This window comes from Mustela lutreola, chromosome 6 (assembly GCF_030435805.1).
Source record: "Mustela lutreola isolate mMusLut2 chromosome 6, mMusLut2.pri, whole genome shotgun sequence".
Classification (NCBI taxonomy): Eukaryota; Metazoa; Chordata; class Mammalia; order Carnivora; family Mustelidae; genus Mustela; species Mustela lutreola.
The window spans coordinates 1,691,314-1,708,823 of NC_081295.1; the positions used below are offsets into that span (position 1 = coordinate 1,691,314).

Below are 17,510 nucleotides of genomic sequence, written 5' to 3' on the forward strand. Positions count from 1 at the left end.
AAATCAGTATTTTAAAATATCTAACAACTTAAGACTTCCAGGAATGTACCAATTAAGTGAGGCACTGCTTCTTCTCACATTATATACATGAAAAGCAAAAATTGAAAACAGAAGAATCATCTGTTTCCATCACTGTGGTAGTATCGAAGTAGTACACCGCCATAGTTCCAACAAAACCCCTAGTAAAATCCTACAACATGGCGAGCTGCCAGGCAGCTACTGGACACCGTGTTCACCAACTACACACGCTACACACGCACTTACTGATCTTGCTCTAAGTGCCCTCTCCTCTCCCCCATTTGACTTATCCATCATTCAAATAGTCTTGCGCTAAGAACGATGATGCGTTCCTCCGGGTCACCGTATACACTATAAGCAGAGACACTCTGTCCGGTACTAGCTCACCGTCTGAAGTATCTTACTCTAGAACACACCATCAGAAACAAGTACAGACCCAGAAAGTAGACTTACCATTACACCTAAAAGAATTCACACAGCCCACAAAAATCTTGAATACTAACCAAAAGTGCAGGACAAATCCCGGGAAAACCTGAGATTCCTGCCTGGATCTGCAACGGAGTCCGTCCGGCCTTAACTGAGCTGACGAACACACGACGCACGGCGCCCTCTACTGGAAGACGGGAAGTGGAAGCACGACCGCAGCCACTCACCTGCCTCCCTAAGGGGACCCCGAGGGACAACAGCTAGAATGGCACCAGGAGAGGGTCACCCCGAGCCCAGCGGAGCCCAGGTCTGCTGCTGATAAAGAGGGGACGTGCACGGCACTCCTGAGCTCTTCTGACTGCTGTCTGCATGGTCAGGGCCCTGCTGGGGAAGCGCTGGAGCCACACCCAGAGCTCAGCGCCTGTTATTTCAATGTGTGAGGCACCGACATCACTTTGCAACTCTAAACAATTAAAAATCACAAGGAAGTAGAATTCTAATAAAGGTAGTATGCTCTTAAAATTCATAAGAAAAGGAAATAACAAAAGGCAGATGTTCTCTATTCAAGAACACTAGGCAAGAACCAAGGCAGGAGAAACAGATGTTCACGGCCATGCTTTTCGACAGAATGTAAGACACAGTAACGCGGCACTTGATAAATCCTAAAAGCTCCATCTGAAGGCTGCCTGGCTTCATATATTTAAATATGGAAGGATTCTGTATACAGATGGGGAAATGATTAGATTATCTTCACATTAAAAAGGATCAAACAGTAACATCCAGGAAAAGTCCCTTTCTCTACGTTTCACAGAACAGCCCATCTAAAACAGAAACATCTCTAAGTGTTCCCCATTGCACCCGGACTGACGACACAGTGGCCCCGGGGTAAGGGGACCCCGGCTCGTGGAGCTCAGTCTCTGTTCAGCTCAGTGGCAGGAAACAAAGTAACCCCCCACAAATGTCAGCCAAACCAGTGTCGATTCAATCATCTCTCCCCCAAGCGCTTTCCAGGAACACCTTCACTCCTTCCTGCGGAAAGCGGAGCGGCTTCCTACCTGCTCTCTTGCCTGCGGCAGTCCTGCTGCTCCACTCTGATCATCGGCTTCACCATCCCGCGCTCTGCCGAGCCGGAGGCAGGCACCGCCCGGTCGCCGTCCAGCCTCGTGGCGCTCTAAGCCGGGGGAGACACAGAGCACTTAAGAACATCGTGCGGACCACCCGGGTGCACACCGACTGCTGCCGGTGAAGATCTGATGCCAGGCTGCCAGGCAGGGGAAAGCAGGAGAGGGATGCAGGGCAGGGGCAGAGATGAGAAGGCGCGGCACCGCTGCGGACGCCAGTGCGCATTCTCATGCCCCCAAACACATGGGCACTGAAAGAACAGTAAAGCCCGCAGCCCCTTTCCTTTGCTGAGAGCTAGCCGTGGGCTTTGAACACAGTCAGGAAGGAGGCTACGTGAGTGCAAGGGCTCCTCTAACAGTACCGGAACCTCAGCAACTCCTCCAAAAAGTTCTCTTAAGGAAGGAGAGAGTGGTGAGAACATACACAATGTAAAGTCAGGGTTTTTGTTTCACTTGTTAAGAAAGTGTTTAAAAATCATCATAGTTCAACGTCCAAAGACAAACTGAGTACAGAAGCAAAAGCCCATTTCCATCAGCCTAGAACTGTACATTTAAACTCTTCCACGCAGGGCACATGACTAACTAACCCATGGCAGACAAAACAGATAAGCAGCCTATGTGAGTAAGAAAACACAGCAAAATTATACAAAGAAATTCACTGCAGCAAAAATTTTGTGTCAAATTTCCCATTATATTTGATTATAGAAATTGAGTTTGATAACAGAAATCACTCTGGTCTTACCAACCAGAGAAGTTACACTGGGCTGTATTTATCTTTACAATTTTTATTTTTCATAAATGAGGTCATAACCTACTTTGTAAAAAAATACTCTCTCATATGTTGTAGACATCTAACAGTATTTTTATGTTATAGAACTGTAACAGTTGTGTAACATTTTGTTGTTTATTTATCAAAGTTCATGGAACTAATCCTTGAATACATTATTTAAAATGTTCACCAGGACAGGGAGTCCTGACAACCAGGCTTGTAAATGTACACATTCACACACAGTGATTACTTCCATAAAATACATTCACAGAAATAAGAACACCGGGTCAGTCTATTGTTGTAAATAAGTGAAAAGGCAATAGAGAAGTTAGGGTATGTTTATAAGCTAACACATTACAAAATAAATCTAGCCCATTTTCAAATAAAATGCTTACGAAATCAGAGCCAAAGGCCACAGGACAGAAAGGTTTGTGTGTGCGCATGGATACCTGATCATTTGCAAGTGTATAAACGAACACATTGGTGACATAAAGAGCTCAGAAAAGGATCTATCAAAGTGTTACCAATAGCCAACTATAAATTGTGGATGATTTAGATCATCCACATGATTTGATTTTCATCCACGTGAAAATGATTTTCATTTCTCTACTTTTTCTTAACTGACCCAAGTTTTCTGTTTTAACTATACACTTTTAAAAGAAACTAAACTTTTCTTAAAAAGATCGGATTTATTTAAAGAGAGAGCATGAGCCAGCGAGCGTGCGCTTGTACACGCGTGGAGGGGAGGGGCAGGGGGAGAGAGGATGGTCACAACCACACCCTGCGGAGCGCAGAGCCCTGAGGTGAAATCAGACTCCCACGCCCAACCGACTGAGCCACCCAGGCGCCCCTTAGAAACAGCTTTGTCTGAGGACAGTCCCATCTGCTTCCCAGAGCACCTGCTCAGACGGTGGCTCGGCAGCTCTGCTCTGCAGGCCCCGGTGCCCACGCGCTCCCGGAGCCCGAGCAGCACAGCGGCGAGCTCGCCCAGTGAGACCCGGCCTGCGCCGAGCTCGCGCCGCACCGTGGGCGCCCGCGCCAAGGATCCAACGGCCGCGCAGGCTGGCGCAGGCATCACAGTAAGGGGCGATTATGCCCGGACACTCGCGGATGTGCCCTGTAAGCGGAGGCCGCATCAGGAGCCGCTCGCTCTGTGAGAAGCCGTGGGAAGAAATCCTGTAGGACGAGCAACACGCCCGAGGCTTCAGACGGGGAAGAGGCGTGCGGCCAGGGTGGCCGGGTCAGAAGGAGCTGTGCGAGTCAGAGGCGAGAGTGGGGGGCACGTGGGGGCGAGTGGCTGTGAAAGCAGGGCGGCCACGGGTCGAGTTCCCGTTTTCCCAACAGCAGCCCGGCCCTTGGGGAAGACGGACAGGCCAGGGCAGCAGAGGAAAGGTCAGAGGCCACGCAAACTCCCCGCCGTGTGATGCCTGGGGCCTCTGCTTGACCGCCCACGGGGGTGACAGACAGAGACAGGCACGTGTGGACTATTCCAGAGGAAGAGCAAACGGAACTTGCCAATGACTGAACGTGGAGGCTGAGGGCAGAGAAGGAACCCGGCATAACTAGTGCCGGACTTCTGTGGGGACAATGCCTCAGGGGAGCAGATCGTCTACCGAGACGGCGAAGGAGCAGGGAAACAAAGAAAAGCTAGTTCTGTTTTCGCCGTGTTAGACTTGATACATGTCTTAGACAACACGACAGCTGTTGCAAGCAAGCCTTGGGAGTCTGCAGAGGTCAGGGCCAAAGACAGTTTAGGGTAATTAATGTCTAGATGTACTTTAACTCCCTGACCTCGTGAGATCACCCAGGGAACACGGACACACGGGAGAGACGGGGCCCTATGTCTGTGACCAGCGTGAGGAGTCAAGTGGGGGAAGACACGGAGAAGACACCAACAGAGGAGGCGCAGGAGGACTGAGCACCAAGGTGGGAGAGATCGGGACGGCAACACCCCACGGCTGAAATAATGAAGTGCCCCACGTGCGTGGTGCGGACCTGGCTCAGGCCAATGGAGGGAAACACACAGCGGACCGGGCACCATGGACGTGGCCTCGGCCAGCCACACCAGGAGCAGCCCCTTTCCCGAGCCATCACTAAGCCTGTGTTTGGCTTTAACCAATGGAAGGTCAGGGAAGCAAAGCCAGGCCCCAGTTCTGGCCCAAGCCTAAGAAGGCCTGTCACTTCCAGGATGCTGTGAAGCACCAAAACATCTGGCTGCTCCCGCGGAGAGAGCCTGGGAAGACAGGAACTCGGGGAGGCCCAGCCAGCCCAGCAGCAGCCCACGAGAAGCGGACCGCAGCAGTGCAAGTCACCGCCAGCAAGACCAGCAAACAAGCAGCCCCGGAGAGTCCAAACCTCACTGCACCACTGCTGTAAAGACAACGGGGCTGTTTTGTTTGGTTCACTACATTTTGGGGTGGTCTGTTACTAAGTGATAGCAAACCAAAATGAGGACAAGTTCCCTGATCATTCGAGAGGAGGGCAACTGTGGAAGCAAACGGCATGCAGAGAAAAGGCGGCAGGTGGATGAGAGCACGCTGGTCATTATCTTCGGAGGCCGCCGGGCAGAGCAGGGAAGCTGGGACAGAGGCTGAGCCTAGGATGTACTGCTGAGAGGAGAAAGCACGGTCTGCGGCCTCAGGCCAGTCACGTGTCACAACAAGCCTGCACGTCAGATTAGCACCACCCTGCTAGAGAGCACTGTGTGGTCTTCTCTGTCTTCACAATCGTCCTACCAGCGCATTACCAGTAATTCATCCACGGTGTCCTACAACGCTATACACACACAGTCCCAGCAGGCCGTGTACGTCACCTACCTTGCTTGTTGGTAACGCTGTTCCACTGTGAACATCTCCTCCTAAATCAAAAGCTGTCTCTTGAACAATTCTTTCAGGATTAAAAAAAAAAGAAAGAAAGAAATACGTAGAATTAGTAACTCTCAAATGATAAGACAACCTTTTTCTCAGTAATACAAAAGAAACGGCTAAATATCCCAATTCAAAGAGCTTCAAGAAATCAATCGATTTTCAGCATATAAAAGTTACAGACAAAAAAAGGTGTTAAAATTTTTTGAACTTTTCCGGGCACCTCGGTGGTTCAGCTGGTTAAGCGTTTGCCTTTGGCTCAGGTCATGATTCCAGGGGACCAAGCCCCACGTCAGGCTCCCTGCTCAGTGGAGAGCCTGCTTCCCACTGTGACGCACTCTCTCTCTCCCTCAAATAATAAATAAAATCTTTAAAAAACAAAAAACTTCATGAACTTTTCTTACCACTACACACTGGATACTCTCAGGATCTTATTTTTTAAGACTATATTTTAATAACAATAAATTGGAAAGAACCATAAAGGAAAAAAGCAAGGTGTCTCATCACGTCACAGCACATAAATGAGTGCAGAGATCTCCAGCGCCATAAACCCATGTGCTGACACGGAGGGCAACCGTGTTCATAGGAGGATAACGCACAGGTGGGAAGCTGCCATCCTCCAGAAATCAATCTGATGACTTTTTAAAAGCTCATGGATACCAGTACTAAGGCTATAATAAAGAAATGGAGAACTTCTGTATAATGTTAGGAATCAGATCAAGAGTTATTCTATTTTAAACAATTTTTTAAAAATACCAATTTTTTAAAACCATCATAATGAAAAGTTCAGAGCAAACAAAATCTCCTTTTGAAGAGTCAATAACCTGAGGCAAGCTATGGTTCTTTGGCACAGATAAGGATAAATACAATTCATTAATTCCAGCCCAAAAGAAAGGCTCCAGAAAAGGGGGGAAAAAGAGCCCTAAGAACACCTGGAAACCAACAGGATGGGTTAGTGCTTCAATCTCCTGGGCTCCTGCCCCAGGTAATCAAAAAGAATGACACTCTCTTCTGCTACCTGAGAGACAACCATGTCGTGTCATGGTGCTGTGGTAGCTTTAAAATTGTATTTAACCCCAATCTACAAAATGAAACCCCAAGTGATGCAGAAGTTCAAAACAATTCTTCAAATTAGAAAACCAGATACAACTTCCTCCTCTACCTTATCACTATGAAAATAAGATCATCTTGTAATACCAAACAATGATCACATTTCAAAATAGAAACTGGAGAAGTAAAAGCTTGTACTCCAAGCTAAATACTCTGTCACCTACCCTCTTGTCACCAAGATACGGTTTTCCTAGTTTCTAATGGTTTGCCTGGGAAACTCAGTTATTTCGCATCTGATAGCGAAAGCAGGGGTATGATAGTTCACCTGTGTCATCTATCAAAGGCTACATATACACAATACCTATCCCTAAATTCATGCTATCGACGTACAGAAACACAACCCAAGCCTTCTTGACCCCACTTGTAATTCTTATCCTAACGTAACAAACTTACTCAACACCATACAAAGCTCTTTATTTTTTCCCCCAAAGCTAACAGGACTTTAAAGTTTCACATGGACCCATCTGTACTACACTTGGGATTCGTAAAAGATTACAGAAAGACTTTATTCATGACGTTAATGACATTATCTAAGTATGACTACGGAGGGCAGGAACCATGTCTCAGCCTCCTCTGCCCAGAGCACACGGATACACTGACATGCGACACAGGTACTCCACGAATACACACACAGAGAGGTTAAGAGGGCACTGAACGCACTAACAGAGATCCCACCCTGACCGCGAACACCCAACTGTGCTACCTTGCTAGTCCACCATTCACTAAGGCTTTGAGGACACAGACCCTGAAACCTGCGATTAAGAACACATGCAGCATGTATCCCTCAAGGAACTAGAAACAAAGAACAAAGCCCGAAGTTACTAGAGAGAAGGAAATAAAATCAGAAATTAAAAGAGAAGACTTGATAACTGGTACCCAGAAACAACGTTAACAGTCCATTAGAAACAACTATACGCCAACAAACCAGACAACCTAGGAAAAAATGGATGAAGCCCTAGAAACACACAAACTACCAAGACTGAACCGTGATGAGATAGAGAATCTGAACAGACGGAGTACTAGTGAGGGGATCGAATCGTTCATCGAAAACCACCCAACAAACCAAAGTCCAGGACCAGATGGCTTTCCTGAAGGATTCCACCAAATGCTCGAAGAATGAACACCCATCCTGCTCAAACTCTCCAAGAACGAGAAGAGGAGGGACCTCTCTCAAACTAATTTTACGAGACCGGCATCACCCTGATACCAAAACCAGACAAGGGCACAAGAAAAGAGAATTACCAGCCAGTATCACTGATGAACAGAGTCGCAAAAATCTTCAACAAAATACCAGCAAGCGGAGTTCAACATGACACGAAAGGGATCACCTGCCAAGATCAAGGAGGGTTTACTCCGGGATGCAAACAAGGGTGGTTCAGCATCCACACATCGGCCAGTGAGCTCCACCGCATTACCCAAGTAAAGGATCAAGACCACACGAGCAACTCAACCGATGCAGAAAAAGCATCTGACAAAATCTGCTATCCATTTACAATGAGAACTCTCAACAAAGTGGGTAGAGAGGGAATGTACCTCCACACAGTAAAGGCCACGCATGACATGGCCACAGACTCATCATCTTCAATGATCAAGAGCTGAGGGCTCTTCCTCTAAGATCAGGAGCAAGACAAGGATGCCCACTCTCGCCACATCATCACTGTGTTCATTCAACACAGTATCAGAAGTCCCAGCCAGGGGTGCCTGGGGGGCTCGGTGGCTTAGAGCCTCTGCCTTCGGCTCAGGCCATCCTCTCTGGGTCCTGGGATCGAGCCCTGCATCGGGCTCTCTGCTCAGCGGGGAGCCTGCAACCCCCACCCCCCGCCTGCCTCTCTGCCTGCTTGGGATCTCTCTCTCTCTCTCTCTCTCTGTCAAATAAATAAATTTTAAAAAATATTAAAAAAAAAAAGAGAGAAAAGAAAAAAAGTCCTAGTAAGTTGCTAAGAGAGCTAATGCTGCAAGTTCTCATCACAAGAAAGTAGGACCCATGGCCGGTGGGTGATGATGGCAACTGGACTTGCTGTGGTGACCACTCAGAAACACATACACATATTGGTCATTACGTTTTGCACCTGAAACTGACACTCATTATACTTCAATAACAAAACACAGGTACATGCCTGTGGAAAAAAAACCCCATGGGTTATCTACCTAGACATTTGTAAAATAGCTTGACAATGGGACAAAATTAGTGTTTAAAAAAAAAAATGAAAGTCCGTTCTGGTTTACAGATGGACGTGTAAGTACTGGCATATTCCGCCACTGTGCAGCTTTCACCAGGTCTGTAAGGAAAAAACATAAGAATACACATAAAGTTTCACATCGTATTTCCATCAAAGAAACCAAAGCCATGTTCTTAGTATGATTCTGCTTTTGGCTAGACACGAGATGAGAGCAGACACCGGCAAGCCTCCAAAGCAGGAGCCACAGTGGCAAAACAACTGGGGAGGGACCTAACATACAGAAAACCAGACAATCCTGCTGAGCAGAACCCCCGAGCTGCAGTGATGGGACAGGTGCAGTCGGGCCACTTCAGCAGCAACTCCTACCACCGAAGTAAGGATCATCCAGCACTCAGGCATGAAGCATGATGGGGAAAACCACAGAGACTCCCGAGAAACCACATGCAACCAGCCAGAAGTCATTCCACACGAAGACTTCTTTGGCCAAACACCCTCCAGGTAAGTGGCAAGTAAGATCCTCAGGCGTACCCGGGCCTGTCACCATCTGGTGCTAAAAGACGCAGGCCTGAAGAATGGAAGGTCAGAATGGAAACCACCTGAACAGGACTGTCGGGTGAAGCAAAGGGGCCACGCAGAGGTCACGATGAGGGCCAAGAAATACGGACATGGCTCATAAGCAAATACAATTAAAAAAGGAAGAGAAAACTCCCGGTCCTTCCTGACACAGAACGGAAGGATGAGTTTAGAGGCACATTCTTTTCAAAGCTGGAGGACGAGTCAGACAGAAATGGGCTTCCTTGGGAAGTCAAGGCCCACGCCCGTTTTCCTTGGGGACTGGGAGACTGGTCCTTGGCAGAAATGCGGAGCCAGAGGTGAGCAGCCGGGAACGGAAGGTCTCAAGCAGCCCATGACATTTCCCATGTCCCGCGTGCCTAGGGGAGCATGTGTGATGACCAACAAAGTGTTATTGGAGCAAGACCTTAAGTCTTCCTTGTACGAGCTGCCTTTCATCCTTCTTCTGCGCAGGATGTGAGATGGTCACAGAACGAACTGATGACCCCCGGGAACGACTGCAGTCGAGCTCACAGCGCGGAGAAACTGGCGAAAGACCAGCACGAAGAGACTACAAATCCCACCTGCCCCAGAGCATGAGCTCTGGGAGGCTGAGCAGAGGTCAGTCACAGACAGAGCTCGGTGCAGGCAGCCGCAGGGAGACTGCGCGCACACGGTGTGGCCGGGGCACAGCGCTGTGCCCGTGGGCAGAGACCGTGGCTGTATTCAGCATCGTGCGTGGGGACCGCGCCCTCGCAGGCTGCAGGACAGACAAGGGGGCCAAACTGCGCATTCCTTTAAAGAATTACCACTACCGAAACGCAAGTTTTACTCCCTTCCCCGGCACGAAGTTTGATTAGATGGCCAGCGACGACTCTGGTTTTCGGTGACGGCCACAGTGCAAGTCCTCGGACGGGCACCAGGGGGAGCTAAGATACCCTTCCTCCTGTGAAGACTTCACACCGTGTGTCCTTATCACAATCAGAAAAAGACACCTCCACAAAAATTGGTGATATGGGGATGATTACATAAAATACCACAGTGCTTCATAAAAGAATAAACTACTGGCTAAAAAAACAAAATTTAAAACTATTAAGAACCAGCCACAACTTCCAATTTTACAATAAAGTCAGGATCCCTTTCTTCGTTCCTCGGCAACCGACCCAAATCAACAAGAACAAACCACACTTTGATTTTAAAACTGCAACAACCTGTAACGTATGCCTAATTCAGATTCTCTGACACATAAGCCAAGCCACTCTAAACTCTTAGAGCTGATGGAGAGCAGTTACCCAGGCTTCTGTCTGGGAGCCTTGGCCGTCAGGCACCCATCCGCAGATCTCTTTGCCAGAGTGTGGTCCTGGCTGGGATCCACAAACTTGAACACATGTGAGGCCCCAAACTGCACTTTCATCCCACTTTGCAGCATGGTTGTCTCTGAGATGCGCTGTCCTTCCACATAAGTCTCGGCATCCATGCTTCTTGGCGTGACAGTGACCACTCCATCCATGTTTGTGAGGTCACAGTGATGGGGCTGAATTCCTGATCCAAAGAGCTAAAATAAAAATCAAAGGAACATTCATCAAAAAGGACACGTTATTTAAAAACAACAGAATTTCTGGGGCGCCCGGTGGCTCAGTTGGTTAAGTGGCTGACTCGATCTCAGCTCAGGTCTTGATCTCAAGGTTATGAGTTCCACCCCCATAAAAACAAAAACCAAAACCCCAGCATTTTAAAGCCATGAGTTCCTCTTTTATGAATACAAAGTAAACTAGATTTCTGGTGCTTTTTAAGTGTATTCCTCCCCACAGTACGAAAATAAGTAAACACTGTCAAAATAGTGTCAAAGTAATAGAACACATTATGTGTAGCACGGAGCAGCTTGCTTTGAGACACACCATAAATCTGAACTGAGAAGTGCATGGTCACCTTAACAAATGCCAGCGAGGTAGGAAGAAATCTGGGCAGGGCGTTAGGATTACAAATTCCATTTACGTGTTTTACTGCTGTGCTGAAGGAGGGCACGTGAGGATTGCAAATGACACTAACCAACCCGACCCACCATCTGCCACTGGGAAATTGCCCGCACAGGGGAAGGGCAGGCTGCCGGAGCTCAGCTGAGTTCAAACAGGTAAGAAACGCTGGCCTCCATTTAAAGAACACACTATGCTGTTTCACTAAGTCCCTGAAAACCCCACCTGGCTAACATCGCACCTACAGTTCAGGGAACGCCCACTGCTACGGGCATCAGACTGAGGGGCAGGCCATCTCCCCTAATCCTGAAAAAGACCCATGAAGTCACCATCACGACCAGGTCGAGTTTCCAGAGGTGGAGAGTGAACATAATTTCAGTCGTTCTGTTTATGCTGAAGCAAAGCAAGTGACCCAGCGTACGCAGTTCCTTATATTAAAACATGAAGTCTTTCCAGTCTGTCCATCCATGCATCGCTACATGTGGCAGGCCTTAACCGTGGGCCCCTTCCCCCTTCCCACCCAAATGTAAGAGCTGCCCAAGGCGCTCGAGCCATGCCCATGCACCTGGATGGAATCCTCGTCGAACTTTTCCGTCCCAACCTCAGTGACACTGAGCTGAAGGCGGTAAAGCTTGGGCTTATCTCTGGAGTCCGAGCCGTCTGCGGAAAGAAGAAAAAGCTTCATTTGCCAAGTCTGATGTTCTTGACATGGTATTTGAAGCAAGCCAACAAAGCAAGTGAACAAAAGGTCATCTTAAAAACAACTAATGGTTCTCAGTTCTCAGGGTTTCATTTCAAAGAAGTCCAAATTTTAATCATGCCACATACCTAACTGGATATAGAAAATTTAAATTAAGACATTGACACATTAGTTTCTGTTTAATCTCATTTAAGTCGCTAACATCATCATCTATAAGCAACATTTTCTTATCACATAAAAGAAATTTCTGCACCACGCAGGCCTGGATTTTTGTGAATGATTCTGAAGCATAGTTCTACGAGGCAGACACACGGCCCTTCCCCTCGGAGCAGGCTGCTTTCCCAGCAAACGTCCACCTGTAGAGCCCAGGGTGCCGGAGAGACTGATGGACATTTTCAATGTACAGCCTCATAGGTCATCCAGGTCTCTGGACCCCAGTCTCTGGGGATGAGGCCTGCACATGTACCCACTGAAGAACCCCCAAGTGATCCCAACACCCGCCCCTGACAGTAAGTTCCAGTAAGAACTACAGTGAAAGTGCTTAGATTTGCAGAGTGGGATATGTGTGGGGTGGGGGCTAGACAGAAAGGGACACTGGGTTTGGGGGCTTTTGTCATTTTACACCTCTGTAAACTACGGACATTTCCACTGCCCTGTGCATGAACGTCTATGGTGGGGATGACGTGGAGAGAAGGAAGAACCAGGGCCGAGTCATCCGTCCTATACCCAAACGCTCCTCCCCTCTCACTGACTATACTCAACCTCACACAAGATGTCAATCGAAGATTTATTCTCATTTCAGAGATGTGAACACACAAGGAAACATGGCTCACAGAACTAATGAATCGTGACACCACCCCCCAGCTGTGAAAGCCAACCTAGCGTGGCTATGCAAAGTTCTAAAAGGGCCACGTAGAGTCTCTCTGACCTACTTTAATGCCTTAATAACTTGCTGATTCATTTATTAAGTTGCCAGTTAAACTCTCTGGTCCCTGGGACCAGGAATTAAGCTGTGAGGGCTGCAGAAGGTAAGCACCGGAGTGCACGCAGGGTTCAGACTGCCACAGTCTCTCTGCTGTGCTGTGGTCTGAGCTCTCAGACAAAACACACGGTGAATACAAAAATCTGTTACAATTGCTGCTAATTGCAGAGCACACAAAATAACATTCCAAACACAACATTTCTCACTTCTGATATATTTCTGAAACCTGTCAAATCTGTGTGACGGGGAGCTGTCCGTGAGAGCCATGAGAAAGCGGGGCACCATCTACGCTTCACAGCTCCGACAGCCCTACTGTGTGCGCCGGCAAAGGAAGCCTTATCTCTAGACAGTTCTATTTTCAACTCCAACTCCACGTCCTGAACCAAAGTGAGGCATCAGTGCCATCTGAGCCTTTTCCTGGAGGTGAGCAGTCCCCTCCAGGGCTGCTGAGTCCAAGTTCCCAAAAAGCGCAGACTACTTTGCTGCTCTGAAAGCACTGGCGGGCCCAGGAACTACCACCCGCCAGCAAGTGTTCCTCCACCCTCCACAGCACCACGGCTACTGTGCCTTCCTACCGCTGACCCTAGTCCACGGTTACCTCCGTTTCCTTGCCCCCCGCCCCCACCCATCCTTGACGGCTAGATTTAAAAGAAAATCTTTTTTTTTTTTTTTTTTTTTTTTTTTTTTAGAGAGAGAGAGAGAGACAGACAGAAAGACAGTACACAAGCAGGCAGAGGCAGAGAGAGAAGCAGGCTCCCCACTGAGGAGCCCGATGTGGGACTTGATCCCAGGACCCTGGGATCATGACCTGAGCCGAAGGCAGTGGCTTCACCAACTGAGCCACCCAGGTATCCCTAAAAGAAAATCTCTTGATCCTGGCACTCAGTACAGCGTGTGGTCCACAGAATATATTCAACAGAGATTTAATTTATTAACAACGAATGATTAGTAGCTAAAAATGAATAAAATAAAGCAATGTGGTTGCACAGAAATTATATAAATGAATTATAGAGAAAGCAAAAGAGGCAAATAAATGATGAACGATGATTTCAAAACAAAGTTAAAAATACAAGAGTATGAAAAATACGTGTTTAGGGGTGAAAGAAAAAATTCACATTAATATTCTTAATTTTGAGTGCTTCTGAAAGGTATCTTGTGACTAATAAATGGACAGTATGTATTTTCTATGTTAACAGATTTGCAAGTGTAAAGAAAAAGGCGGAGAAAAAGATTTCCCTCCAATGCTTCCTTTTCCGCCACGGCACTACACCGAAACCCCCCCACTCATGGGCAGAGGCAAGCGGCTTTCCCAGTCCCGCTTTCCTTACACTCCACGGCAACAGAAAACACAGGGAAAGCCTTTACGGAGAGACTGTGAGTAACGCGAACGGTGGCCATGGTATTTTACGAGACACCATGCTGTTGGGAGTCGGGGAGATGCAGGCAGGTAAAAAAACGAACATCTTTCTATTTGGAAAATCTCACTCCCTTCTCCTTTCTAAGAGTACGAGGACCATGCCACGGGCATCAGTGAACACAGAATAGCGCGGCCTGGAACCCTGCCTCGTGCTCTCTTCCTTTTGTCAGCCGAACGCGAGCCCCTAGCACCTTTCGTCCCTACCGATGACGCACCGAAGCAGCCCTCCCACAGACAACAGTGCTTCTACCAGAGGGTTCTCGGGCCTTTTCTTCACATCACAATGTAGAATTAAAAAGATATGAAATATCCATGTGGTTCGAAATTTCAAAGGCACAGAAGGACACAGTGAAAGGCAGCCTTCCTTCCCTGCCTTAACTCCCCACCCAGAAGCAAATCTTTAAAATCTGTTTTATGCGTATATCATTAAGCAACTCAATACACGTATTTTCCTTTCCCTTTTTTTTTTTGCACTGGGATTAGAACACCAGTGAAATACGTATCATATAGTGCATGGGCAATCGGTGGGACACACTGACACAAACACCAGTTTTCGATCCAAAGCTGCTCGTGTCTCTGAACGCCCTGAATATTACTGCCCATTCGGGTGTCCCTAAGTAACTACTCACATTGTCCGAATCTTGTTTTTCTGCTTTTGCTCCTTTTTAAATTTGAGATATAACCGGAAATTTTCTTTAGTATTCTAAATACTAACAGGAAATGGACCATTATGGACACAGCATAAGGACATTTTTTAAAGAGCACCTTTGTTCTGACAACAGTTCTCTGCCTCCAGCTCTGCTCAGGCCTCTGCCGGTTCCCTGGGGACCGCCAGGCGCCGTCAGGGCACAGCGCTGGGTGCGGTTTTGGCCGTGCGCTGAGGGGAAGGCTAGGGACTAGTCCACTGAAGGAGCGCGGACCGAGGGCTCCGAGTCCCAAGCATGGGAAGAAGCGGACACACATTCACATCCCCGCAGGGCTCACAGTTCAGTGAATTAACAGTTAAACTAATGATCAAGTTCCTGGTGCTTCCTGAAGCACACGGCCGAGAGAGCTCATTCTCACTGACGCCACTGAGGAAACACACCCACTCTGCTCAGACACAAATGGAGAACTAGAAGCACTTTGGCCGAAGTTCTGATGGGTTTATTGTAAGCGTTTTTATACACACCACATAAAAAAGGAAATGCCATTTTCTCTCTCGTTTCCCTTCCTTTACAGTACAAATAACAAAAACATGAGAACATTAAACAGTCCTTTTCAGGAATTAAACAAAATAAAAGGAGATCTTAGACTCTATGCATATATGAGTATTAAAATAGGTGATAAATATCACTTATTTATATATTTGTTTAAAAAGAACAAAACCCAAAGCTGCAAGTTCAGTTAATATCCAACGACCGTCCGTACTGTCAGTTTGGAGACAGTCCAATGAGCAAATACAAGCTGCTGAACGGGGGTAAACCTTACACAGCACGGGGGGGCATCTGCCACATTCAACATGTAAGAATAGAACACTTAGAAGACAAAAACAGACAAAAAAGTATTTCCATAAAACCAAAAATTAGCTGTACTATGGAATATGATGAAGACAGAGATACACAAATCTGAGAAACGTGTTCTACGTAAGAAAGTACATGTTTGCTAATAAGAAGAAACGAATTTCAACCAGGAAACAAGGAGAAGCCCAAGGACCCCCTAAAACCTGGTCATAATGTGACCCGCTAGTTCCCTACAGGAAGATGGGAGTATGAGTACAGGCCAAGCATACGGCTGAGTCTTCCTCTCAGCTTCCCAAGTGCTGTCGGACACACGCCACTGGTGGGGACACCTCTTCCCCATCAGCACTACAGCCCGGTGTGTGACCACAGAGCCCCTCCTGCACACCTCTGGGTCCTGCGGTCACTCTTACCCACCATCGTCACTCTTTCCCCGCCAACCCCGACCTCCCCCAGCTTTTCCCCTCTTCCTAACCTTTTCTGGGGGGGGCGGTGAGGACGGGAACACAGCCTAATTTCTCAGTCTAGACTTCACCTGAATAGAGAACTGCACATTTCTGTAAAACCGGCTTCTGTAAAATAGTGAATGTGGCGCACGGCACACTTACTAGACACCACCAAAGTGACGGCATGTTACGTTTCTCAGAACGAAGTTATGTGTATCAATTAAGAAACCAATACATAAAATGTTTGGCCAGTAACATTATTTTGCCCAACAGGTTGTTAGTGCTCTAGTTAAAAAAGTAGTATGAAGCATAGCATTACCTTCGTAAGTGTGATAGTTGTAGTAGGCAAAGTGATTCCTTCTCCCTGGGGTTAGAAACACATGCACGGGACCCAGGTGAAGGCAGCATCGGCAGGACAGAGGCCATGCAGAACACGCGGAAGAGGGAAGGAGGAGAGAGACAGGAGAGGGTGAGCTGCAGTGGGACACCTTTCAAAGGATGAAAAAGCACGTTTCACCCATAGCTTGCAGAGCTGTGGGGACAAGACAACAGCGGTCCAGCAGTGTGTGTGTTAGAAACCAGTGCACACTGTTAAGGAAAACACCAAGACAAAAGGTGAGTCACCGGGCAGTCGGAGAGCAAAGTTAGTTCATCATCTGGAAGACGACCACCCAAGTCAGCTAATGCCTTCTGTTAAAAGAACACATTCAATTCCAAACCGAAGAATTAAATGACTGTTTACCCCCATTTCTCCAAAAGACAGTAGACAGTGTAAGGACACACCCACATCTCCAAAACCTCCCACTGCCCCCTCCTGCACCCTGGCCCGACCTTGAGTACTTGCTTGGCTGGTGGTATGTCCTGCGGAAGGACAGCACATATCTGTTTGGGACAGATCAACATCTACCAGCACGACCTGCTCGCGAACAGACGAGGAGGTCGGGGTGGTCCAGCAGGCTGCCTGTGCTCCACTAATAACGATGGAAACAGCCAAACACAGCTCGGCTACGGTGAGAAAGACCCCGCCCAGCCTCCCGGCCCGGCACCAGTGCTCCCCCTGCAGCCAGTGGGCAGTGAGGTGTAGGACGGGCCCCTGTGGAAGGATCGGCAGAGCCGTGGGCAGCCCTCGGAAGGGAGCCAGGCTGCGGGCGTCCCCGCGGGATCTTGCTATGGGGGTGCAAAGGCCGGCGCTCACTGCTCTCCCCGAAGCAGCCACGCGGCGAAGGCTCAGTAAAGCAGCAGAGCGCCACGAAGGGAGAAGCGTGTTAGGTGACAAGTACTCGAGAATTCATTTTTATCTATGGCCTGTCATCCTTCCGCGCCTACAAGTGTCTATATGTGTTTTTAGCTGGGAATACAAAAACATGAATTAAGTCGTCAAATGGCAGTTCTCACTAGAATGGAAGTTGCCCGGGTCGGTGGGCTTCTTCTGTTCTGTGGCTGCTCCACCCCG

General features: G+C 48.0%; 1 protein-coding gene across 19 annotated transcripts in view; it reads right to left on the reverse strand.

Moving 5' to 3' along the window:
* AFDN (afadin, adherens junction formation factor) overlaps positions 1–17,510 on the reverse strand; it is a 128,950-nt gene that overhangs the window by 55,281 nt on the left and 56,159 nt on the right. For 14 of the 19 annotated variants that reach the window (XM_059176503.1, XM_059176499.1, XM_059176500.1 and 11 more), the window contains exons 9-13: positions 16,377–16,421; positions 11,579–11,673; positions 10,333–10,595; positions 5,151–5,220; positions 1,500–1,615 (exon numbers count right to left, since the gene is read on the reverse strand). In XM_059176503.1, coding sequence (XP_059032486.1) covers positions 1,500–1,615; positions 5,151–5,220; positions 10,333–10,595; positions 11,579–11,673; positions 16,377–16,421 — 589 coding nt within the window. The remainder of the gene's footprint in view (positions 1–1,499; positions 1,616–5,150; positions 5,221–10,332; positions 10,596–11,578; positions 11,674–16,376; positions 16,422–17,510) is intronic. The other 5 variants (XM_059176518.1, XM_059176509.1, XM_059176507.1 and 2 more) reach the window with 1 other exon arrangement.